Below are 24,510 nucleotides of genomic sequence, written 5' to 3'. Positions count from 1 at the left end.
TTCAAAGTTTTTACTCTTTCACGGTTGGATAAACAACGTTTGTAAACATTAACATCGGCATGGGAGAGACAAAAATATGAGTATTATCAGTTGGCTCATTTGTCTTTAAAGTTGTGTTCGGTATCAATGGACGATCAATCAGATCATACTAATTTACCCTGGGTTGGTTTTAAACCTTTGGGCTTGGGGGCATCAAAACCTGTCTGCATCCAGGATTTTGAACAGTTGGCAAAGGAAAGTTTGACTAAAAATGCTTGGGATTATTACAGTAGTGGCGCAACAGATGAGCAAACACTACACGACAACTGCATGGCATTCAAAAGGTACGTGGCATAGATTGTTCAATATATATATATAATAGTGATTTTTGCTTCCTTTTTTACACTTTGTTTTCAGGTATCGCTTACGACCCAAGGTTTTAAATGATGTTTCATGTGTTGATATTTCAACCTCAGTTCTTGGTCAAAAAGTTGACATACCCATATGCATTGCATCCACAGCAATGAACAAAATGGCAGACCCATGTGGTGAAATTGCTGCTGCAAAAGGTTTGTTCCAGATTGGAAAGTTGTTTTTTTTGCGCGGAGGATATTTTTTTCGTTTTTGGTTTTATGCATTTGGTTTTCTTTTAAATGATTGACAATGTATACATAATTCTGAGTTTAAGTACTGTATGACATTTTTTATCCTTGGCAGCTGCAGCATCAGTTGGTTCAGGTTTTATGCTTAGTACATGGGCAACAACCAGTATTGAAGAGGTTGCCACAGAAACTGGAAATTCATTAAAATGGATGCAGCTCTATATATACAAGGTAAAACTTAAAGAATATGTATTTGCATCCTTAAATATAAATTACCGTACATGTTAATTACCTTGAGTAGAAATTTTAACTGGTACAGTATTGGTGTGGTAAGAAAAAAGTAATTTTTGTTGCACTTAATCCAGGATAGAGAAGTAACAAAACAAATTGTAAAAAGAGCAGAAAAATGTGGTTTCAAGGGTGTATTTTTAACGGTCGACACTCCTGTCCTTGGCCAAAGATACAAAGATGTCAAAAATCATTTTTCTCTTCCTTCAAATTTAAAGTAGGTTCAAATGTCTAACAGACCTCAAAGCTGTCATTAAAACATACTGGATGACAGCATGTTGATTTTTGCCATAAAAATATGTTTATGATTCTTAGACTTGCAAATTTTGAAGTCCATGAACAAGCAAGTGGGGTAAAGAGTAGTGACAACTCTGGCCTTTCTGACTATGTAAACTCTATGATTGACCCTTCGCTACAGTGGTCTGATGTAAAATGGTTAAAGAAGATTACCAAAATGCCTGTGGTCCTAAAAGGGATAGTGACAAGTAAAGTATTTTACTGCTTTCCTGGTTTATGATTTTTTTATAACTTTGATTGATGGATATTCTTTGAACTTACCTGTTGGCTTTATTTTGCATATGTGTATAAGGTGAGATGGCATTAAAAGCAGTAGCCCACGGAGTTGATGGAATTGTGGTTTCCAACCATGGTGCTCGCCAGTTGGATGGTGTACCAGCAACGGTTGGTTGGCATGGATCATAACTGTGCTTTTAATATTGAACTGGTGCACGAAATCACAGTTCTAAAAACTCTGACATAAGCCAACTTCAGTTCTGTTACTACAAAGGTTTTTTATCCCTTGCTAAAGTATTGGCTGCATTTCTTCTAAGAGTTTGTATTTATAATGACGCATTTACCAGATTAAGCCTAATAAAAGATTTTAATTAAAACCTAATATTGGTGCACAGCCATAGCTTATGAGTTGCTAAAATCACTTACCCGCCATCTCTAAAAGCATGTGCAATTGCATTTCTATAGATTGATGCACTACCTGAAGTGGTAAATGCAGTAAATGGTAGATGTGAGGTGTACTTGGATGGAGGTGTGAGAAGTGGTACAGATGTCCTAAAGGCAATTGCTCTTGGGGCAAAGGCTGTTTTCATTGGAAGACCAGTGCTGTGGGGTCTAGCATACAATGTGAGTGTTTACAGGGTTAAATGTTGAAGTTTTTTTTGCTTTGGTCAGTATTTTTGTTAGCTCATAAAAATACATAAAATTTTAACTTAAGGGTGAAGAAGGTGTTAGGACAGTTTTGTCAATGCTTAAAGATGAATTCAAGAATTCCTTGCAGCTAATGGGTATGATTTTTTGCTATTATGTGGTTTTGCAATATTCAAAATCCATAAAACTGTTTTAATTGGCAATATCTGTGTGTTGTACATGTGACATGTATGTTTTTAGGTTGTAGGTCTATCAAGGAGCTGCAAGAGGGACAAAATCTTATAGTACCTGAAGCTTATTATTTGTCCCGACTGTAATTGCTTATCTCAATATAAGGACTTGAAAAAAAACTAACATCATTCTTCTACATATGCCAGACATAATTAAACTGAGCCAAAGCTTTCATTTTACCAAAATTTTATTTACAATTTCCACCTTTATTTGTCAAGTGCATTTTGCTGTTTTGTGGGTTTTGTTGCTGCTTTGGCGCAGTAATTTTCAAACTAGGTTATCAGGTCTAATCCTGTCTTGACCATTTGTGTTTCGCTAAGCACGAAACTTGACTGGCTATGCTGTGAAATCCTATTGGTTGGTGCAAATTCTTGAGGGGGCGGGGGCAAAGTTTAATCGACGACAATTTGAAGTGCAATTGAATTACGATTCAGAAATTTGCCTATTTGTGCTTTTCATGTTTTCGTAACGGATGTTTTACCGAGCTGTATTAGGCACAGTCCAGTTTGCCAGGACGCCATTGGTCTTCGTAAACCCCGGTGACTGGGCTCGATTGCAAAACTGTAATAAACATGTGGCGTGAGTTGTTACCACTGTATGCAATTTCAGATATTACGTAATTTTTTACGCTGCAATAAAATATTTGTGTGGTATTTTGGTAAAGTGAAACAGGTACAGTTTTTCATCTTTTTAACAATCGTAACGTTTGTTCTTTGACGATAGCGGTTACGTGATGTTCAACATGTCCCGGGGACAGGATCGACCCGTTAGAGATGTTTTACAACTGGAATGGTATAGTTTTTAAGTGGGGAGTGGGCCGAGAACTTGTTTTATTTTGTTGTTGTAGAACGTTGCTTCGGCACATAAATCTTGGTTTTCTTGGAATACGTTGTACTGCATTGATGCAAAAACGGAAAAACTCTTGCAAAAGAACCGCACGAGTGGCGCCGTGACTGGATCAGCATTGTGACAAGATATAGTGGTAGATAACAAAAACAAAGAAATATAAATAAAAACTACCAAAAATATATCTAACCATAGATACTACATACAATCTAACTGATATCTCCGAGGGTAATATAATCATCATGATGTGGTGGAGTTGGTTTAACCGCTTAAATCACTTTGATGCGTCCTGCGAAACTAGGTGAAATTAATCCTACAATTTGTTGCGGGAAAACTCAAGCTCTATGTTTTCTTGTATGTTAGTACCAAATAGATTTAGGCCTGCGGTCAGTCGGTTGGTGCACCTTGCCAGCTGCCATACTAAGCTTGGATCATGCTCGCCTCTGATGCTGGATATATTATTGGCCAATATGCTGTATGGTATTTTTTCCTATTTTTTTATCAAATTATGTTTGTTTTATTTCACAAGAAATCTAGCTATAGCACTATGAAGACTAAATTGGTATTTAATGAGCGACAGAGAAACCTAACACCATAGATAACTTGTAAGTAATCTATGCTAATACCATACATTGTTTCTCTAATTTACTTTCTATTTCGATTTGCCAGGATACCATATTTTTGCATTTGCCAATCAGAATGCTTCCCGCGGTTTGGTCAACATCATCAACAACAACTAACAGTTGGAGGGTGGCTAGTAAGGCAAACAGCACTGTGAAATTCATCTCCTGGAAACACTCAACTTTTGGAGGTTGGTTTTCACCTAAAGCTCAATACAAGTTCACGACTTTCTAAGATTTAAGGTTGGTGAATAAACTTGTGTGTACCAACAATTTTTAATTTGTAATCTATTGTTGCAACGTATTGCTAAAACAAAACGTACTTCCATGTGCCAAATTCTAACATCAAAACTGACATTTTTTCCAAACATTGTACGTATCCTAACTCCAAAACTGCTAGGATTTTGTATTGTAGGAATATACTTAATTTTACATTTGTTGAATGTAACACAAAATTTACATTTGTTGATAGATACAACAGTAACCACTGGCCAAAACAGGCATTTAAACATAACAAAGTTGTACCAAGTTAATTAAAAATTACTACGCAGAAAATGGCACAGTTGAGGTGGGACTACATTGTTATATAGGTCAATGATAGTTCAAAGTGTAGTATTTAATTGTAACTACTTTTTATGTGTGTTCTTCCTACCCGCTTAAAACATTCCAACCGAGTTTCTTTTTTTGGTGGTTTTGTTGAACCAGCCCACTTTCCCTAACATGAGGTGTTAGTTTTTAGGGCCCCTGGTCCCATAAACATCCTCCTAGTTGTGGTTACTAGAGTTTCTTTCCCGGGATCCCGGACAATTTCGGCAAAAAATCTATCCCGGGATTTTCTCTTTATCCCGGGACAAAATTTGATTGCTTTTTAAGTTGCACTCTTCAACCAGGGGTGCGAAACCCACAGGGTTTCCGTGAATTAAAGGATTTCCCGAGGTTTCATGTAACAATTCAAACAGGAATGATAAATAATTCTGTTGTTGCGAACATTACAACAGTGTTAGAACCCACGTTATAGCTATTTAGTTTGTCAAATTCACGTTATAGCTCTCTCTTTAAAAATTCCAAGATGGCCGAGTGGTTATAGCACCATCGACGTGTGTCACAAGCTTGTGGGTTCTAATCCTATCTCGGTAGCTTTGTTTCCCTGAGCAAAAAACTTGAGCGGCATTGCCCCAACCCAGTGGAACATAATGAGTTGAACTAAATTGGACTCATCAACCGCCCTAATGGAAAACTGATTTCAATTAACAAAAAATAATTTTAATTGTAAAAATATTTTTAAACTTGGAATATAACAGGCAGCTCTACAGCGGCCTCGTGAACATAATGCATTTATGCTTAGCCGGCCCACTAACATTAAAAAATGAAGCAAACAAACATGTTTTAAATTTGACAAAAATCGAATAAAATCCCGGGGTTTCCCGGGATCCCGGGATTAAGGTTGTTTTTGTCCCGGAATCATAGGATAAGCCAAAGTGGCAAATTTGAGAAACCCTAGTGGTTACCAATAATGTACCAACCTTACTTTCTTGACCCCCAGCACCTTTCATACAATGTAGCTCCATGATTTACCAATTGTTTTGCACTCCATAACATTTTAATGTTGCGCAGCTATTTCCAGTTTGGTGAATTTCTTAGTGTTATTGTGTCATTATGTTTCCTTTCACCAAGCAAAATAAACTCAATTTAGGCCCAAATAGTACACAAAGCTAAATGACATTTACAAATTTGCTTCATTATTTAATGTAGCTTTATAAATAAAAAATATATAAAGAAAAGACTTAAGGGGTGCATGATTCATGTTAAATTAAATTCAATTGGCTGCCAAGAGTATTACTGGTATGTTTTATTGGAGCAGTTTTGCACTAGGCATACACCTCTTTGTTTAAAATTACATTAGTAAACATGTCTGAGTATTATTCAGAAATAAGGTATAACACCTAATTGTGATGACATATCATGCTAACTTGTATAATTGAGTTCAAAAATAATAACTATCTAAATGCTATCCAGTAATGTTATTTTGTGATTCTTTAAGAATATTGTAGTACTTGTTACACTTTGTGTCAACTGGATGCCTGCATAAAGTGTATTATAAACTTGACTTTTCTTAATTTAAACAGTTTACTGCCACTGAATATGTTTTTTTTTTCTCTAAAAGTGTTATTATGGACACATATTGATTTTACTCTAATTGTTTGTATGTTTTGTTTTTCTTGTTTTTTCTTCCCAAAGTTTGTCCGACTCGTTTTGCCATCAAATGGTTGATGGATTTGGATGAAACTTGCACAGATGGTAGATATAGTTATGTAGGTGTGCATCCCACTTTGTTTGTGTTGATAACCCCAGTATTTTCCCCGCTAGTCCCCTATAGTGTTTTTTTATCTTCCCAAAGTTTGTACGACTTGTTTTGCCATCAAGTGTTTGATAGATTTGGCTGAAACTTACATATATAGTGAATAGAGTGATGTAGATGTACATCCCACTTTGTTTGTGTTGATAAATAACCCCAGAATTTTCCTCGCTAGTCCCCTAAAATGAGTACGTTTTCAAACAGTGTCAGAGTTGTGTTTAACCCTGTAGCCCCAACATTTACCCCACTAGCCCCCAAAGTGTAAAATGTATTTATATTTTATTGGGCACCACAAACGAAAGATTTCTGTGGCGTGATAGTGTTACATGGACAACCAGTTGTATGTTACTCGTGTATGTGGGTTGCTTGGTAGACGTTTTTGCCCCCTCTGGCCTCTGAAACATTAACAGTTGTTGCTAAAACACCTCTAGTGGTCAAAATAAACATTAGTGGATTAGGGATCAAATTAAACATTAGCGAATTGGGCTGAAATTTCGCAGTTCTGTTGATTGAGTCTTTGTGGTTTCATATTTTTTTAGTTTGTGTGTCAAACCTCATTAGTTACCCTACTCGCCCCCTAAATTGGGTCAGTTGTTTAAACTGTTTCATAATTGGCTGAAATTTGGACAGCTTGTAGAATTTACCATTCATAGGAGCTTATTGTTGTGTTCAACTTTGTAGCCCCAATTTCAACCCACTAGCCCCCTAAAATGGGTGAGTTGATAAAACAGTGTCGGAATTGACTTACCGTAATTTTCCAAGTATAGTGCGCACCCGTGCATAATACGCACCCTAAAAATGGCATGTCGATGCTGGAAAAAAGCCTGTACCCATGTATAATACGCAACCAAACTTTTGACTCTTACTTAAGTCCGTAAACGTAAAATTATTTCAGAAAAAAGATTATCTTTTGAAACAACCGGATGTTATTCTGCCGGTCAGTATCACTGCGCATGCGCTCGCAAACTCGATAGCGAAAAATGTTTAGGATTTGTGTAGGGTACATCGTGACAGCAAACGAGATCTTACTGGTCGCGTTCAAGCGGAACTGATCTTAATACTGGCAGAGAACATTTTTATTTTAAAACACAAATGAAGATTTATAAGTATCAGATTAAAATACCTAAAAATCAGAATAATTAAATTCAAACTTATATACAAAATTTTAGTTCGATCCGTTGCATATCGGCAATGACATCACTCCATTTACGTTGTCGCTGAATGGGCAGTGTAGGATTGCACCATCACATCAAACGATTATGAATTTTACTGACTAAGTGTGTTGGGCAGGAATCAGGATGGCTAAATGTGATGTGCGATTGACAACAAACAAGAAGAAAGGTCTGATTTCAAGTTTTATTTCGAGGCAGATTTTCGTCAAAAATTGTTGTACCCATGCATAGTGCGCACCCTAGATTTTAGGACAATAAATTGATTAAATTTTGCGCATTATACACGGAAAATTACGGTAAATTTGGGTGGCAATATGCTATTTGTAGATTTGAATTGATGTGTTTTACCTTGTAGCCCAAACATTACTCCACTAGCCCCCTAAAATGGGTTTATTTTTTAAACAATTTATAAATCGAATGAACTTTTGATAGCTTGTAGGATTTGCCATTTATAAATGTTGATTGTTGTGTTTTTTACCCTTCATCTCAAACGTTTCCCCAACAGCCCCCTAAAATAAGTGAATTTTTGAAAAACGTTGAAATTAAATGAAATTTGCAAAGTTTATTGAACTTACTATTTTAAGTCCTCATTTATTGAGTTTTGTTGAGTCACTATTTACTCTTTCTTTTCTTTTCTTCAACAAATAACATTAAATAGGACAGGGATGGCGAACCTTTTTAGTTGAATGGGTCAACCATGATATCAAAATTCGGAAAGAAAACAAAGTGGGTCACATATTTTATTACATGTCAATGCTAAGATGCTTGTTGCTGCATTTTTTCTGAAAGTCTTGTAATCTTAGGTAGTTTTCAGGTTAAAACACGCTGCAGTCATATCTGAGCTGAGACGATTCTTGTCACTTGATTTTATGAAATTCTTGTGTGAAAACAAAGATTCGCATGAATATGTTGAACCGAACAGCGTCAACAAAGTTACAACAAGTTGTACGTTTAAATAAACATATTTGTTGCCTCACAATTGACTAAACAATCTGAATTTTAAGACAATAGGCAATCTGACAAAGGGCTTGAAGTTAACTGTTGTGTTGCTTTTTATTCTTGGAAGTCTGGTAACCCTACCACTAGTAATCAGTATACAATTTTGAAACTACAAGTGGGTCACTGAAATTCACGTGGTGGGTCACATTGTGACCCGCGGGTCAGTGGTTCGCCATCCCTGGAATAGGACATACTTCAAACAATATGTGGGGTAAAATCGATTTGTATAGTTTGTACTCTACGTAGTATTAAGAATAATTGACGAAGCAACAGCGCTTCCTAACCAGAATCAGTCAACAAATGTTATTTAACGATATATATTTCACCCGTAAGGGCATCATCAGTCGTCTGTCAAACAACGGGTGTAAAAGTAAAACCAAAACCAAGTAATAAAGCCAATCAAAATTAGCAACACACCAAAAAGGAAACAGCAACCTGCTACAACCGCTGCTAACTACGCAAGTTCTAAACTACGTCTAAGCCATACGAAGGACAAAGACTGCCAAAAGCGATAAGGGATCGGTGCGCACACAGAAAAAAAGGGGGACAGATAATTCACTATTTAATCAGTGATCGTCGACAGAAGATGCCTACTATTTACGGGAAAGATCCTCTGATAAACACTAAATGCCATTCTATGTAGTATTATTGTTTAAGTCTGGTGTCGATCACTGTGTTTTGCCTTACAACACCCAACTTTCACGTGGTTATCTCTTGAAATACATTATTTTCAACTTTGCATGTGTGGGGACCCATGAGTTTCTGCCTGCAGAAACAACCAAGGTTATATAAGACGGTGGATAATATGGGACCCAGTATAAAATAAGCATAGGAAATATATTAATGTTTTAAAATATGTTATAGTGTATGTGCAACCACAAAATGTTCTAAGCCACCGTTCTAGTTGGTATTTGTTTGTGGACATTAAATGTTGTTTGACATGGTTGCTAAAACACAAACATGTAGTGTTTATTGGTTTCTGTATAATTTCAGGCATAAAACATACATGGTTAAGTTTTATTTCATATACTTTATTAATTATATAATTAGTGATGTTGTGCAGTTTAAACTAGCATGTTTAAGCACTTCTAAAACATTTTTCATAAGCTAGTGTTTTACTAAAAGTTTGCACGGTCAATATTGGATAAGATGTGCAAGGTGACATTTTTTGTTGGTTTGGAAAACCGCGTTTGGTCGTTAAAAATGCAGAAATTAGGAAAAATCCTGGGTAAATTGGTGTTAAAATATATACACATACAATTTTTTGTAAGCGACCCATTGACGAAACTGCTATGAAATATGCCTGTTTAAAATTTTTGAAAACGTGTTCCAAAGTATTTTTTGCTTTGATCAAATCTATTTTAAAGACAATATTTAACGTAGGAGATTTATTTTAGTTCATACGCTTTTCTATTTATGACGTCTCTCGTTTTTAGCACAATATGTTGCCAACTTGGTCGATTTGGGGACCTGAAGGGTCAAGTGATACTAATTTAATCGTCCATTGTGACGCAAATGCCCGCAAGCGTTAGCCACATCCAATACCGGATATCCTTATATATCACACGGCTTGGGCAATGCAAACCCGATATTATCGCAATAGAAATAGCTGCATGTTTTCGTGGCAATTTAAAGTAAGAAGATTAAAAAGACTAAAAAATATTTTTATCGACCCTGCTACGTCAATCTGACGTCACTGTCGCTCTGGTTTCCTGATGTGAACACTGTTCAAATTTAGGGCTTTGTTGAAGATTTTAAACCATTATAAATGTATCTAAATGCAACTGCCTGCGCCATTAAATAATCTTTTGCCGGCATAACAACTTCTTGCGACCTTGGACGTCAGCTGTTCTCTGCAGCACTTCTAAATTCTTTTTGACTAAAAAACGTGTAACGTAACCGTAAATTTGAAAAACACTGATTGTTAAAAGACTGGCATGTTTCAGACAATCAATTTTTGTTTTAAGTTTTTAGCTTTGATTAGAACGGTGGTTATTGATTGCATTTTTTGTGGCGGGTTTTGAACCCGGGACGCACCCGAGTACATAGCCTGAAAAGTTTTGTTAATGTTTGTGTGTGGATCAAGAAACCCTTAACAGTACTACTAACCGTTAGCAGGAGTACATTCAATGGAACTGATTTGCAAACTCGTGTTTGTGCATGGCTTTTAAACAACAAAACGAAACAACAAAATCATTAGTTCAGTTTGTAGATCTTTTATGTTGTCTTTCGTTTCACCTGTTTTAGTGAGATAGGAAAAAGATTTATACAATGCGAAGGCTTGTAATGTAGCCCACCCCGCCAATGTGCTTGTTGCGAAACATTTTTCTTGGATTCGCATAAATAGAAGCCCTGCGGCGTCGGCCGGGGGCGTTTGTATATTTTCGGAGCACCGTTGTAGTTCACGGTGCATGTGCGAAAAGTATATATAAGGTGCTTGTTGGGTACAGTTCCGTATCAACTGCGCACTCAACTTTGCTTGCTGAACATCACTTTTACAGCGACTAAGTCAAGAAATGTTGGCCTCTGTCTTGCGTTTTGTGTTCGTCCTAAGTTTGGTGACTGGTTCTTTGGCACTTACGGATCGTGAATTCTTTATCTTGAAGTACAACTTGCAAGGATCGATTCGTAACACAAGTGCTTTTACCATCGAGAAATTTGAGGGAAACTATAAGATAACAATCAGTGGTGTTCCAGAACATGAAACAAGTAAGTCAAAAGTGTATGCAATATTATCTATTTACCGTGTTTTGTAAAAGTTCCAAACATTTGTTTTCTGTAGGTGATTGCTACAACACTGATATGAACTGTTGCCGACCTGATGCAAGAATCTGCACCCGTGCCAAATCAATGATTATTCCACGCTCCCCAGTTGCTTCCAGAACTGAAACTTATTGTGCTCCAATGGGGTCTGTTGGTACGTAACCGGCTATGTTGTTGACACTTTTCAAAGCTAGTTTTAGGATATTTAAAAACTTAAAGACTATGTAAAAACTTCGACTTTTATTCCAGCAATAATGTGTTATGATAAAATGTTAACGCGTTTAAATAGAAAAATATTTTTCACAGGGTTTGCAACGAGCGGAACAGCCTTTTACAATCATCTTGAAGCGGACTGTGTGGATGTGAACAGCATGCCCGAGGGTACGTTTGATGGTTGCAATGGCCATCCTAGCCCTCATGGAGAATATCACTTTCATCGTGCACCAAACACCACGTAAGTTTTTGCTTTTTGATGCAATTTGTAGGCACTATCGTGAGTTTTTTTAAGCAGTGTGATTTTTTAACATAATTTTTACCTTGTGATATTTTTACACCATAGTAAATAATTTGGGAACAGAATGTAGCTTCTAATTTTAAGAATTTTGTTGTTATCTCCGTTGTTAAAAATATCATACCTTTAAATAAAGGTGCCTAGGTGTTCCATACGACCCCACCACTCCTCACATTATTGGCGTGGCAGAAGACGGATTTCCAATTTATGACTCGGATATGTACGATGGTATCAAGCAAGTTCTAGACGAGTGTGGTGGTTTTATGGTAAGAACAAAAATGCTAAACACTTTGTTGCACTTATAACACTGCTATTTTCTTTGTTCAGCCCAACGATGATCCGTCGCAATATCGTTATGTTTCTTTGTTTGGCGAAACCAATGGTAGAGACCATGTTGTTCCCTGCTTTAAAGGAATTCCTCTTGAGCCCCGGTAAGACACAGTTAGCCTGATATGTTTACTTTTATACGTTTATAAATTCGTTTAAAATTGTGATTGCAGATGCTGCGATTGCTTGGAATGCGGTCTTCTCCAATTGCCGAATTGCACCAACCGTCGGGGCCAGAACGCCCGACCAGACAACATGGGAAGTTTCTTTGGTGGTCGCGGGCCTCCTAGTGGTGGTCGCGGCCCTCCTAGCGGTGGTCGTGGACCTCCTAGTGGTGGCCAAGGGTTTCCCTATGGAAACAGACCTCGTTTCGGTTTTGGACCACCCAATGGCCAAAGGCCTTCTGGACTGGGTGGATCATCTGAGGGTTTTAAGTCGGAATGTCCAGGAGAGAAGCGTGTTGCAGGAAGACAGGCGCCGTCCACACAGGGCACTAACAGTGGTTTTCCCTTTTTTAACTTTTTCGCTCGTCAACAGCAAGCGACCCAGGCAAACCTTCGTCCCGGCGACTGCACTCGCGAGCAACTGCAACAAGGTCGCCAACAGCAGCCACAGACTGTCGACTGCTCAACCTGCGATCAATGTGTTCCTGCTGGTGGGTATAAGAGCTTTGAGGCCGGTCGAAAGTACTCGCTCTGTCGTCGTCAGTGCCAGGGTGGGCCTGCAAAGTCCACAATCATGCCACCGAAGTCAAAACCAGACCAAAAGCCTAATGATTTGACCAGCGATCAACTTCGCAGTCTTATTGAACAGCTTCTTCGCTACTTGAGGGCTCAAGGATAAAGTTTAGCTGTCGTCACGAAACCAAGCTTTTGCATGCTTATTGATTCAAAGCCATTTGCACGTGTGTCTAAAACTAATCATTTGTTGTTCATCGGCACTAACATATGAAAAATAAACGACCTGCATTAAACTGAGAGTGATGTTTTCTTTTACATCAAAGTTAATTAATAAGTTATTGCAAACTACATGTTTTACGAAAACATGTTCGTTTTTTGTTAAATTAAACAAAGATCTGTCACATGTTTTACCATATACCTCCCACAAAACGTTAATTTATACGCCAAACTGTTTAAATATTTATTGCACAGAATAAACAAAAAACTCAAAAGCCAAAATTATCTTTTCACAGTAAAGGGCCCCAGGCTGCTGGTAATTTCATTTCTGTTTTGAACTGATCTGCGCCGTCGTTTTGCATTGCAACTCTGTAAATAACACTTAATTTTAAGATTATCTTTTAAGAACTTAAAAAAGAAATAGCTTTAACTTGTAATTTTACATCAACCCTTTCTTACTGTTTTACGAGACAACAAGTTAAACCCTTGGTTTCACTGTCCTGATGAGGACGGTAGCAAATATAACGAAACGTGAAATTTTTTTTACGACATACGAACTTGTTGTTTATTGCCCAGAATGTTTAAAAACGTTAAATGTATATCAAACCATTAGGTTTTACCACGTTAACAACTTCTTAGTTTGTTTGGTTTTTGGTGTTTACAGAAATTATACACTACTATACTTGCACAGATTGCTACCGACCGGACATGAGCAATCCTCCGTATCTCTGTGACATACGCGGGTCTGGCAGTGCAGGTACATTTCTTGTGCAGGTAACTTTGCCCAGAAAAAGGCAACAAAGGAAAAATTGGCATGCATTGAGAAACAGTTGTTGTAAACGATATTTCCACCTGCAACGCCTAGGGCATCAGATACGGCACACCTAGTAAAACGGATGATAACAACAACACACAAAAATATAAGTATATGAGCATAGATACCCATTTTGTATGATGTTAAATGCGCACGGGTCGTTTGGTGAAGGACCTGAGGTAACCCAACAGTTGATCAACTAAAAATAATAGTTTAAGAGCGTTTCTGGCGCAATTTTCTGGCTTTACACCCACACCTGCAACACTAGCTTTGTGTAATATGATTTTAGTTCAGCCTTGACGAAAACTCTTTCTCCCACCGAGATTTGTGTTGGTTGTCGTTCGCTATAAGGCTCCTCATACAAATTAGTGGGGTAAGCCTGTAGTTGCAAAACTTGGCTTCCAACGCGTGATATATCAGCGTCCAACGTACACCTGAACAAATTAAAAATAAAAACCAGTAGTTATTCACGGTCTTTTGCTCCAAAAATGTACAACTAATGTCAGACCAAAAAAGTATTTGCCAGGTTAACTACAAAACTTATTTAATTTTCTTAATAAAATTAAAAAAATGTTGTTTTACTCAACGTTGAGGTCATATTTTGTTGTAATATGATTATACAGTGAAGCGATAATTGTGTTAATTTGCCCTAATAAAAACGCTATTGTATGCTACTGTATGGATGAATTATTTACCGAAGAATAGGTCGGTTTTTAATTATGTCAGTCAGTTCCGAGTCGTAAGTGCAGGCAATGTCTATGATAAACGCTGGGGACGATCTTGCAATTGTGTTGCTCGTGTCGACTGCTGCAGGTTTAATTGTTCGTAATTGATGTGTAAAAGTCGTCCAGCTTCCGTTTGTCTGTTATATATTGTGGTATAAATGCATCGGACGTATTAAATATCTATTATTTTTTACTGATTGTTTTGATCTTATGTCATATTTTAAATCATTTCGTTGTTTGTTAGATCCTTGTTGGTCTAATTTCGTGCAACCCCCGCCACATTCATTTTGTTTTGGCAGTACACTACCTTTACTTGACTTCCACAACGTTCAAGAGCCAAAGTATTGGATATTACGATTTTCCCTCTTGGCGCGGCAACTTCCACAAATGGTTCTGACTGCATTACACATTCCGGTTGAACATTTTGCAGCTCAAAACAATAAATTAAGGTATAAAAGCCAAAAATAAGTTTGTAACCAAAGGCAAAGCTCATCATACTTTAAACAAGGGATTAAAAGTCAAATTCCTGTCATACAGAGCAAGATCCTCAACCTTGTACCCTCGAGCAATAAATGGGCAAAGATCTAAACTGCATTTTCAAGATAATAACACAAATAAGTGCATGATAACATACAGCAAATAAGTAATTTGATATTTTTTTGTCCTGTATACGATGTTACATTTCCTACCTTACGTACGTCACCATACCACACATTACGTTTAGGTTGATTTCAGATACAATGTCTGAAAACGAATCCCATTTGTCTGTCACATTGTAGCCAGAGCAATCTAAAAATACGTAAACCACATTTTGTGGGATGTAATGAACGAAAATGCTTTTGCATGTACCTGGAAAAGACAAAGGTGCTGGGCCACTCTCGGGACTACCTCCGGCAGCTGATGGGTCAAATACACTGCAATTTTCTCCTTTGTAGAAGGGATGGCAGTGACAGTGCCCAATATCATTGCAAACCTATCAGGTATAGTCGTAAATTATAACGCTTAGTATTTGTGAGCCTTTGTTTACAGGTTCACATAATGTTGTGAAATCAAAAAAGGCATTTTCTCCCTTTTTAGTTGCGTAAAGGTTAACGATCGATTATATCGTGAGCTTCATTTAATACGTTTGACTTACCCCTGTTGCCAAGCTGCAATTGGGACAAACGTTTAAAGGCGTTTCTTCACATACAGTTTGGTTGCAAACCTAAACAAAACGTTTGTAGCGTTTCTAAACGTTCATAATTTTTACAACTTTGTGAACTGATATGCGCCGTCGTAGTGTTGCTGGCGAAAAAATATATCTCATGGTGTTTGAGAACACCAACATCAAATGAATTCTCTTTTAAATTTAAATGTGACAAAAAATTATTTATGCCAATCTATCGAACTGTACCTCTTGTTTTACTAATATTACGTAACATAACAAAACGTTTTCTTTCAACAGTTAATATTGTTAAACATTTTACGCCGTTTGTGCTGCATGCTGTTCCATCCTTTACGTAATACGCGTCTGCTCCTGGGGTTTCTGGTGTGTGTGCATACGTACATGCATGTCCAGAAAAGTTTAGTATTTCACCATACGAGTTCATTGATTGCATAACACGAAATCCAGTAACATTGTCGCAAAACAGTTTTCCACAATCCTGGTTTCTGTTGTTGAAAACATAATACAACCTTGCTGATAAAAAATATGGCAATTAACGACCGCGTGGTTTAAGCCAGCTAGGTTCATTGTCATCATAGACACCCTTTCCTAAAGGGAACAGGCACGTTTCTTTTACGCTCCTTTCATTAGTGCATTTTAAGGTATTTAACCGTTACTTATGTTCAGTCGTTGCTTTACGTGTTTCGGTCAGATAATGTCAGTTTCCACGATGCTTTGATGGTTTGGCATAATTGTGAAATTAACAAACGTATTTCGTGCTTTTCACCTACGTGTCCTTCCAAATTAAAAGAATGAATAACAAAAGCGTTACTAGGTTAAACACACACGTATTGAGAAACATTTGTGCTGAGTAACATATGTAAATCCAAGTGCGACATGAAATCAACCATTAAGTAGGAGCTAGTAAATATAAAACGGACCATAGGCGCCGAGTTTTGCAAAAAAGCAAGGTGGTGGACGTAAAATATGACGTCACTTTGTGTGACGTCACTAATGCGTACAACCACAAGAACTCAAAGCCCAAACTTTCCATGGAATGCAACGTTCGTCAAAATTAGAAGAAAAAAGCAATATGTTTGAAATAATATTTAGCTGGCAATTGCAACATGTTGCTGTAGCGTTTATTATTGGTTTAGCAACGTTCAAAAGTGTTTCGTCAAGTTGTTGCTGCTTTAAATCACGTTAGATAACCATTTATTACAACACATTTGCATTGTACACAACAATGGCCGAACATTCACTGAGACAATTGTGTGTTAAACGTCATAAACAAGGCACTAACCACAACAAGTTGCAGTTTTTAGCCAAGTTTTGTGGCTGAATCGCCAGCACGCTCGTTAAATGGCACAATTGTTGTTAATATTCTTCAGATTTTACGATATTTCGTACGATACGGCTATAAACTAACCCAAATTTACACGCTGGCCGCCACCGTGCTTGACAAACCCAGGGGGACGGCGCAAGCCCGCCACCGCCTACTCGGCGCCTATGAAACGGATTACTAGGGGAATCTATCTTTCTTAGTGTATAAGCATATGGCTTTGTTGCAAAGAAACTGTTAGTACAATATACCGGACTTACTCCAAAGAACAGGGTATGAATGATCCGTTGGTTGTTGCTCCGCAGTTGCCTCCTTGAAATCCAACTACATTCAAGAGATAGCACAACTCGTGCCCCTTTACAGCACCTGCGGTTACATTCAAAGCAAAAAGTGTTTTTCAAGAAAGAAAATACAAAAAATTAGGTTTGTCAAATTTTATTGTACGAACAAAATATTTTTTTCACCTTTTTGAAAAATTATCCCACACTGCTTATCCCTTGTCATACAATACCCATCTTTGCAGAGGTCCATTCCCGAATTACACCATGTTCCGTCCATCGCAATCCTATTCGCTGGACACTACAATGCATCCAGAAAACGCAGTTATAAAGGTTTGTTACGCCGCAACAGCAATTGATGCTTACTGTGTAGTTTAACAAATGTGTTTGGTACAAAAAAATATTTGTAGAAGCTAGTGACAGGAAGCAGCAAAGTATCATGTAATTTAATGCAGCGAACGCACCATAACATTTTCGCCGTCGCAATACTCCGGCAAATCGCAATCACGATCACAAAGCTCCCTGCACAGAACACCAGGTGGCGCCCTCCTACACGTCTTTTGATCGCAGCAAGCTTCCTCGTCACACTCAGCAAATTCCCATAACTTACAGGTGTGTGGATTGCAACAAAAGCTGAGTTGAATACGCATTTTATTTAAAGTGACTACATCAAAATACTGTTTCTAGTTTTGTTAAGATTGGTTCATAGTTTTGTGCAATAGATCCTGATGTTAAGTTACATGTCGTGATACATTTTACTTCATTGTTGTAGCTCTTGTGGTGGGAATTTGTGATTTGTATCTTGTTGCAATGGTAAGAAGGCCTTCAATCAGATGTTTTATCAGAAAGGGCGTTTTTTTATCCTATGTGAACGTTCAATTTCAGTCACCAGTCTTTACGCGCCGCTGGTAATCATAAAAATATGCGACAAGTATTTACAGCCATGGGTCATATTTTTAGCTCATGACCCAAGCGAACTTTGTATGTGTGTTGTTGGAACGGCTGAGGCAAAACACATATTCTTTCATCTTTGATCTTTTTTATCAATTATCAAAAGAAGGTTGTTTTCTAACTTAACAGTATAAAGTTGACGTATGTGGTATAGATTTTAAGTAGGTCTAATAACACATCCACTTTTCACGATGATACCCAGCAGTAAATCTTACTCTACCTTTTGCACTCTTCTGCAGTGCCACAGTCGCACTCTTCACCTGCTTCCACAAACTTGTTTCCGCATTCAACGGTCGGCAGCATCGAAGTAGGTTTATTGAGTAAACATGCACCGGTGCTTATCTCCAGTTCGAGGTTTAACTCCTGCTTACTGCAGTTGGACCAGTGTGTCTGACTTAATCTGTTTTAAACAACTATGAAACTCGAATGTTGAGATTTTTTCGAAAACGCACATTTCGAAAATGATTGTAAATTTATTTTTATCGATAGCATAAATATACTTACGATTTTAAATAGGCGCTCATCATGCAGTACGGTTGTTCACAAACGCAGTTTTCTTTGTCGTGTTGTATTCCAAGCACGTGGCCAACTTCGTGAACCAGAACTAGTGTAGTTACGAATGGTAATCGGTTATTTTTTCGGACCTAATACACACCAGGCTTGGTTGTTTGGAAAATTAAAGTGACCGTGACCGTCAGCTTCATGACGATGCAACTTACACTGCTGTAGGCTACTGAAGACGTTTGACACATTTGTGTGGGAAAAGCAATCCCCAGCGTGGACGATGTGCTGTCTCTGTCTATGTATGACCCGTATGAGAGCAAAATCGATACGTCGGATTTGTGCCAGGAAGAGTTTTCCGATGATTTTGCAAGTTGAAGCAGACGATATTCAGCAAAATCCAATAAAGTCTGGTGACATTGAAATTATATTGAAAGTGCGAAGTTGTGGTGTTTTGTTAAGGGGACGGTTTTATTTCTACTTAAGGGCTGTGGAAAGTTTGTTGTCGAACACCGCACTTAATATATCTCTCCTCGTTGTACACCGCATTAACATGCTTACATGCATAATGTTAACTGCATATGCTACAACTAAGTAATTTGCATTTGTTGTCTAGCGATTAACGGAAAAAATCTTACCTGTAAAGGTGATGATACATTGAACAAATACTGTTTGTCGAAAAACACTACGCTGCTTAGGACAATCCTAATGTTTATCGGTTGAAATAGGCAATCCATGGCATTAGCATATTCAAACATCATTTCTTTCAATTGGTTTTCAGCAAAGTTAGAATACTGCAAACGCATAAAACTTATTTATTTAGGTAGTAGTTTTCATTGCTTGAATCCGATTAAACTACTTTTAAACGTCTTACCAGATCAAATGTGATGACAAACATGACTTCGATGTATTTAATCTCTGTTAAAACGCTTCGCCTTTTTCTGAGATTGGGACGATCTAAGCGCAACAATGTTTAAATGAATGCACGCGACAACGTCAGGTTTATTCGCTAAAGAGGTAGGATATGTAAGATGCAACAACCATTTTGCGCTTAAACTTCACTTTTTGTTGCCTTGCCGATTTGTTGGTTTAGGAGCTCAAGTTATAAACGAAACTTTAAGATTTTTTTGGAAATTAACATACATTTTAAGAAAATTAAAAAATACTCATTTCGATGTCCAGTGTTTTTGACATGTCAAGTTGGAAACATTGTTTGAGTTCTCCTTCAGGTAGCTTTTCTCCGAGTTGAGTAATGTGTCGGTTAGCGTTTTCAACATCTGGTTTTATGACTATTGTTTCATTAAGGTCGTTAATCATGAGGTAACCTCTGTATAATTACGACTGAAATAAAGTTTGTGGTGATTTGAGAGTTACAAGTGACTTACTCCAGTCCTTCGCACGTTTTCATTGCAACCATCCCTACTTCCTTTTCATATTCAAACACTTTGCCGCCATAAAAACAAAAATTCATATTCTGTAACGTAATGAGCATTAAAAACACATGGTAAAGTTACAAAAATTCTTAAAACGAACTTTTCTGTCCGGAAACGAAGCTTTTCCGGAGGACTCGTGCACTGTTACCAATAGTTCATCAAGGATATCCAAGTTAAGGGTTAGTTTTAACTCGAAAACGCGACCCATTGTTTCCAGCTGTAAGATCACATGTTTTTTGTGAAAACCATCATAGTTCTGGAAAAAAATGTTGCATTTGTTGTACCTCGGAAATTGTTTTGTTTTAAAGATATCAAACCGTATTTTTGGTTTTTGTCGATAGATCATTACTCCAAACTCCATTAATTCGTTGTTTCGGATAAACAACTTCGTAATCTTGAAGTTTATTGGGTTTTAAGTTTGTCGCCGCCTTGTTCAGCCCTGTTGATAGATAGGTGCAGGTTTTTTTTAAGGTTTGGTTTGGGTGACCGCTAAGTAGTTTTAGGAGACCGCAAGTATTTCATTTAAATACCAAAAAATAGCCATATTTGCTTAAACGAATTATTTATTAGGCTACTGGCAATTTTGGGAAACCGCTGGAGAAATTTGGGGGACCGTTTCGGTCCCCCAAAACACCTTAAAAAAACACTGGATAGGTGTGGTAAATTTTCATCGCACGAGCGCTTTGCAGTATGCAAAGTTTGTGCAAAATGCAAAGAACAGCTGCTCAATAATTTTAGAATAAATTGCAAGCGATAAGATATACTAGTATTTCTTTTACAACGAATTGCTCAAGTGTTATAATTACTGATGTACCGATCCCACCCCAAAAGATTCGGCCCGAAGCGAAATATTCAACTACATGGTCACATAATTTCGGCCGAATCATGCCGAACCTAAAATCCCCTTTCTGATGGATGTCTTTAACGGAACCGTGTGTTGTTAATCTCATTTATGGCACTCAACTTTTACAATACGTAAACAAAACGTGAATCAACTAAACTTACTCCTGACATACCCCACAAAAATGGGTAATAATACTTGCCGTATTGTAATACTAATCAATTGTTTTTTTGTGGTTCAGTGCAATAATTTTAACGGTACAAAAAATAACACCAACTGTAGTGTATTATTATCTGAAACAAATTAAGTTGCAAACAAAACAAATACCTACCATTGAGAAATAATATAAATATTATTTGAAACCATGTCGTGGAACACACCATGTTGATAACAAGACAAATAACTGACTAAATACTACATTTCAAAATAACAGTTGACGTTGTCTCTACATCCGGGCTATCCGTGAGATAATTTTTTTATGTGAGCTGTGAAATATTGTTTTCCCACTGCAGTCTTTCTGTCACATTGATTGAAATGTGCCGTCTCCGAATAAGTTGAACATTGTGCGTTCTTGGACAAATTAAACCAACTACAAATATTTTACTTTAGCTCTGTAATTATCTAAAAGCTTGATTTGACCTGGTATGTGTTTTATTTAACTAGCACTAGAACACACCACATGTAATACATGACTCAATTAAGTTTTAGGTCAACGCTTTAGCAGTAACGGTCCAATCGACAGTACTCTCTCGATTCCAAAACTGCTTTCGTGACTTCTTTTACGTCTGACATTGTCGCACACCTGAAAAAAATATCGACATTTTAATGTTTTGTATTGGCAACGGCTCATGCTATGACAGCTACAATAAATTAACTATTGCTGGAAAACAGAAGAGTTGACAAAATAAAAGTTGTGATAACTTACTGGACAGCTGCAGTCGAATAAGTTATTCTGGCAGGTCTGCACTTTGCAGTGTAGATGGAGCTCCTTGGCGTTTGCTCCCACTGGATGGGAAAATGCCAAAAAGGAAAATCTGGACTGGTGATTAACGCAATTTTGACTCATGGCATTGGCCCCAACTTCCCCAAGCTGATCTACATCTGGACATCTGCGCATATTCAAAAACACATGGAACTTCTTAAATGCTCCCTACACGTATAAGTATGTTCTTTGATAAATTCTTTCACCAAAGCTGTGGTTGCTGAAGTAGGCTAAAGACCACGAAAAAAAAACGTTACACTTGGAATGGGGTAATTTACCTGTCCTCAATGACGTGGTAAAGAGGTTCTGCTTCAACGTCTGCTACATGTGATATCCAGCATTTCGTAGTCTGAAAATTTGGACATTATTACAGTTTGTCATTTTTGAGTGGCAACATCGCACAGGATTTCTGTTTAACCTGCAGCACAAGGTTTGGGCTATCTTCTTGTATTTCAAGCAGTACGAACACTCGGTTTCCGACAACCACAATATCCCGGTCGACCCGAAGTTTTTGTTCGTAAGAGGCGTCCGCAAAAAACGACAGTTTGACCTCGTAATACTTGTGCGCCTCTTCGTAGCCTAATAAATTTCTTCAAAAAAAAGTTTCCTAGCATCAGCGTAGGATTTGTTTTTTAGATTTTTGGAACGCTTGTCTTACTTTTTGTTTGGATGGGCCGAGATTTGCATGTAGAGAGATCTCTCATATTTGCAGGAGAAGTCGTAGATAACCTCTGGACGAACTCTGACAATCGTTTCCGTAGCATCCGTGCGACCAGTGCGGATTGCCCGAAATCGATTGGAGATGGTGATAAACGTTTCTCCAGACTAGGATAGAATGGAATTGTTTTAGGTTACGCGAACTGTTAGCACTTATGGAAAGGTTGTTTCTATCGGTTCGTTTTTGTTCGAAAAGCCTGCGATAGATTACCATCAAACATTTATTGTTTTAATTAAACTCACTTTCATTTCTCCACCACAGGCATCGACGCTGAACGCAATGCTAGCTCTCCAGTTTTCTCCTACTGCGAGAACTCCGGGCTTGGCAACACACTCATCTCCGACAGTTACGTTCTGTTATATAATGTTGGTGGTTATTGTCGGTGAGATTAACAAAACAGTGGCAGCACTACCGGGTTATCTTTGTTTAAAATTAAGTCGATTAATGTGATATGTTTACACGTTTCGGTTTTGCCTACAACTACAGGATCGCTGTTTATGAGTAACATTGTTTGGGCAACGACTACTTACTTGCTGTAATGGATCGAAATCTTCATTTGCTGCGATCACTACCAAATCATCGACGTTATATCCACGGGCAATGAAAGGACACAGGTTAAAACTGCAGCAAAAATATAAATGAAAGCGGCTTATACAGACCTAATTTACTGTTTAAACCACAAAACATACCTAATCATAATTTTCTTTCCACAAACGACATCCACTGCTATTTCACTTTCAGCTGCACTGTTATCATTCCATTTAACACTGGTATTGTATGAATCGCAGTCTATCAATTTTGAAATACCGTCGTTATTTAGACTTGTTTAGGGTTTAAACTGAAAGCATGGTACAACAACAACACGTCCTACTTGGATTTGCAACGGGCGGAGGGCCACTGTCGATGCTTCCTCCGTTTCCGGGCGCAGTGCAGCTCGGTGGTGCAAATCCATCGGAACAGAAGCAATTACCAGCGTCGTTGCACGTCTGTGGTATATGCAAGTGTATCCATTTCATCACGTATGATAAGTTTATTGAAGTAAGGGAAATTTCTTACCCCGTTGCATGAGGAGTCGCAGAGAGAGACATGCGAAAAGTCACATTTGCCCTTGTCACAGATCTACAAGGTGTCGGAAAAAATAAGATTGCGACGTTAAGGTTAATAGCTTACAAAACGTAAGTCAAACTCAAGATTATTCATTTACCCCAGAGTTACCAAAGCAGCCACTTCCGTCTTGTATGTAGCTAAAGTCAAAAACTCCTGGAATGGCTGGTTCTATGTGAACAACGCAAAGAGTCCCGTCCGAAAAGTTCGCAAACATATGTTGAGTTTGAAAGCTGCTGGGTCGATATATTGTCGCAGCACCTTGGCAGGAAAGCTTACCGCAGTATGCGTCACTTGAAAAACACAGTGTAACATCTTTTATATTGCACGTAAACAAGGCAAAAGGATGACTTACGCGACACTGCAAGGGATGTAGGAACCGGTTTCGTTGACTCCACAGTTTCCAAATGCGTCTCCCCGGAGGTTTAATGCGTAGCAGTTTACCGGAGCTTGTGTTGCACCTTTATGTAGGAAGATTTTACAGTAAACCTCGATATTTGTTTTTAGCGATTTGTTGATTGATGTATTTGGTGTTGTTTTCAGTCAACCGCGCAGAAAAATCAACTGAATCTTACCTGCTCCAAATCGCTGTTCACACTGCCGGTTTAGAGTAAAGCAATAACCACCTTTGCACCGGTCTTGACCAGCATTACAGACTGCTCCATCTTCGACCCGTTTGTCTGTCGGGCACTGCCAAACAATTTATATTTTGTATAAGTTCAGTTTGTAAACGGATAAGTTGCATTCGTAGCTTATGGTTTGGGTTTAATACTTGTTAAAGCGTGTTCTCTGCAGGTCACATAACTAAGTTCTTTCCAAAAAATGTCATTAAAACAGCGTGTTATAAAATAGGCTTATACTGTTGCATTGTTTCCATTGCAGTACTCCGGTAAATCACATTCGGGATCGCACGGTTTCCGACACAT

At 37.8% G+C, this 24,510-nt stretch overlaps 5 protein-coding genes across 6 annotated transcripts; 2 read left to right on the top strand and 3 right to left on the bottom strand.

Moving 5' to 3' along the window:
* Positions 1-5: 5 nt before the first annotated feature.
* On the top strand, positions 6-2,914 carry LOC145214473 (2-Hydroxyacid oxidase 1-like). Its single transcript, XM_080083006.1, has 9 exons — positions 6-323; positions 397-548; positions 697-812; positions 947-1,086; positions 1,185-1,354; positions 1,459-1,550; positions 1,848-2,006; positions 2,098-2,167; positions 2,271-2,914. The coding sequence occupies exons 1-9, from the start codon at positions 127-129 to the stop codon at positions 2,345-2,347; spliced, it is 1,173 nt and encodes a 390-aa protein (XP_079939132.1). The 5' UTR covers positions 6-126; the 3' UTR covers positions 2,348-2,914.
* Positions 2,915-3,819: 905 nt separating this feature from the next.
* LOC145214469 (uncharacterized) lies at positions 3,820-12,828 on the top strand. Of its 2 annotated transcripts, XM_080082999.1 has the most exons (7): positions 3,820-3,970; positions 10,756-10,963; positions 11,037-11,171; positions 11,324-11,471; positions 11,665-11,794; positions 11,856-11,959; positions 12,029-12,828. In XM_080082999.1, the coding sequence occupies exons 2-7, from the start codon at positions 10,771-10,773 to the stop codon at positions 12,696-12,698; spliced, it is 1,380 nt and encodes a 459-aa protein (XP_079939125.1). In that variant the 5' UTR covers positions 3,820-3,970; positions 10,756-10,770; the 3' UTR covers positions 12,699-12,828. The 2 variants fall into 2 exon arrangements, with proteins under 2 accessions (XP_079939125.1, XP_079939124.1); XM_080082998.1 differs by lacking the exon at positions 3,820-3,970 and having other exon boundaries at positions 9,645-10,963.
* LOC145214474 (disintegrin and metalloproteinase domain-containing protein 11-like) lies at positions 11,855-18,732 on the bottom strand. The gene is made up of 12 exons (XM_080083007.1): positions 18,510-18,732; positions 18,226-18,405; positions 17,519-17,687; positions 17,241-17,355; positions 17,037-17,142; positions 15,757-15,940; positions 15,426-15,494; positions 15,140-15,263; positions 14,598-15,079; positions 14,261-14,427; positions 13,455-13,999; positions 11,855-13,120 (listed from the first exon to the last, which is right to left on the bottom strand). The coding sequence occupies exons 1-9, from the start codon at positions 18,530-18,532 to the stop codon at positions 14,976-14,978; spliced, it is 1,074 nt and encodes a 357-aa protein (XP_079939133.1). The 5' UTR covers positions 18,533-18,732; the 3' UTR covers positions 11,855-13,120; positions 13,455-13,999; positions 14,261-14,427; positions 14,598-14,975.
* On the bottom strand, positions 18,650-20,147 carry LOC145213149 (disintegrin and metalloproteinase domain-containing protein 19-like). Its single transcript, XM_080081384.1, has 6 exons — positions 20,040-20,147; positions 19,892-19,980; positions 19,673-19,833; positions 19,381-19,463; positions 19,145-19,300; positions 18,650-18,916 (listed from the first exon to the last, which is right to left on the bottom strand). The coding sequence occupies exons 1-6, from the start codon at positions 20,145-20,147 to the stop codon at positions 18,650-18,652; spliced, it is 864 nt and encodes a 287-aa protein (XP_079937510.1).
* Positions 20,148-21,047: 900 nt separating this feature from the next.
* Positions 21,048-24,510, bottom strand: LOC145214468 (uncharacterized). Its single transcript, XM_080082997.1, has 14 exons — positions 24,445-24,510; positions 24,160-24,274; positions 23,940-24,045; positions 23,685-23,877; positions 23,537-23,599; positions 23,352-23,466; positions 23,170-23,269; positions 23,011-23,101; positions 22,723-22,833; positions 22,421-22,587; positions 22,181-22,352; positions 22,041-22,111; positions 21,706-21,889; positions 21,048-21,582 (listed from the first exon to the last, which is right to left on the bottom strand). Exons 1-14 carry the CDS (start codon positions 24,508-24,510, stop codon positions 21,490-21,492), a joined length of 1,647 nt encoding a protein of 548 aa, XP_079939123.1. The 3' UTR covers positions 21,048-21,489.

Source organism: Phallusia mammillata, chromosome 2, assembly GCF_965637545.1.
Source record: "Phallusia mammillata chromosome 2, kaPhaMamm4.hap1.1, whole genome shotgun sequence".
Taxonomy (NCBI): Eukaryota; Metazoa; Chordata; class Ascidiacea; order Phlebobranchia; family Ascidiidae; genus Phallusia; species Phallusia mammillata.
Note: the sequence above shows the minus strand (reverse complement) of the source record. Positions and strands in the feature narration are given on the sequence as shown.

Bases quoted from the DNA above. Each gene is read 5' to 3' on its own strand.
- LOC145214473 (XM_080083006.1), top strand. From the start codon at position 127: ATGGACGATCAATCAGATCATACTAATTTACCCTGGGTTGGTTTTAAA. The intron at 549-696 runs GTTTGTTCCAGA...TATCCTTGGCAG, and splicing joins TGAAATTGCTGCTGCAAAAG to CTGCAGCATCAGTTGGTTCA. The intron at 1,355-1,458 runs GTAAAGTATTTT...TATGTGTATAAG, and splicing joins CCTAAAAGGGATAGTGACAA to GTGAGATGGCATTAAAAGCA.
- LOC145214469 (XM_080082999.1), top strand. From the start codon at position 10,771: ATGTTGGCCTCTGTCTTGCGTTTTGTGTTCGTCCTAAGTTTGGTGACT. The intron at 10,964-11,036 runs GTAAGTCAAAAG...TGTTTTCTGTAG, and splicing joins TGTTCCAGAACATGAAACAA to GTGATTGCTACAACACTGAT. The intron at 11,795-11,855 runs GTAAGAACAAAA...TTCTTTGTTCAG, and splicing joins ACGAGTGTGGTGGTTTTATG to CCCAACGATGATCCGTCGCA.
- LOC145214474 (XM_080083007.1), bottom strand. From the start codon at position 18,532: ATGATGAGCGCCTATTTAAAATC. The intron at 17,143-17,240 runs GTGAAAAAAATA...ATGTAACCGCAG, and splicing joins TGGGATAATTTTTCAAAAAG to GTGCTGTAAAGGGGCACGAG. The intron at 15,264-15,425 runs GTAAGTCAAACG...TATACCTGATAG, and splicing joins ATTGCAGCTTGGCAACAGGG to GTTTGCAATGATATTGGGCA.
- LOC145213149 (XM_080081384.1), bottom strand. From the start codon at position 20,147: ATGGGTCGCGTTTTCGAGTTAAAACTAACCCTTAACTTGGATATCCTT. The intron at 19,981-20,039 runs GTTCGTTTTAAG...ATTACGTTACAG, and splicing joins CTTCGTTTCCGGACAGAAAA to AATATGAATTTTTGTTTTTA. The intron at 19,834-19,891 runs GTAAGTCACTTG...GTAATTATACAG, and splicing joins AAAACGTGCGAAGGACTGGA to AGGTTACCTCATGATTAACG.
- LOC145214468 (XM_080082997.1), bottom strand. From the start codon at position 24,510: ATGTGTCGGAAACCGTGCGATCCCGAATGTGATTTACCGGAGTACTGC. The intron at 22,588-22,722 runs GTGAGTTTAATT...ATTCTATCCTAG, and splicing joins CCTGTGGTGGAGAAATGAAA to TCTGGAGAAACGTTTATCAC. The intron at 22,112-22,180 runs GTTAAACAGAAA...CCAAATTTTCAG, and splicing joins GCCCAAACCTTGTGCTGCAG to ACTACGAAATGCTGGATATC.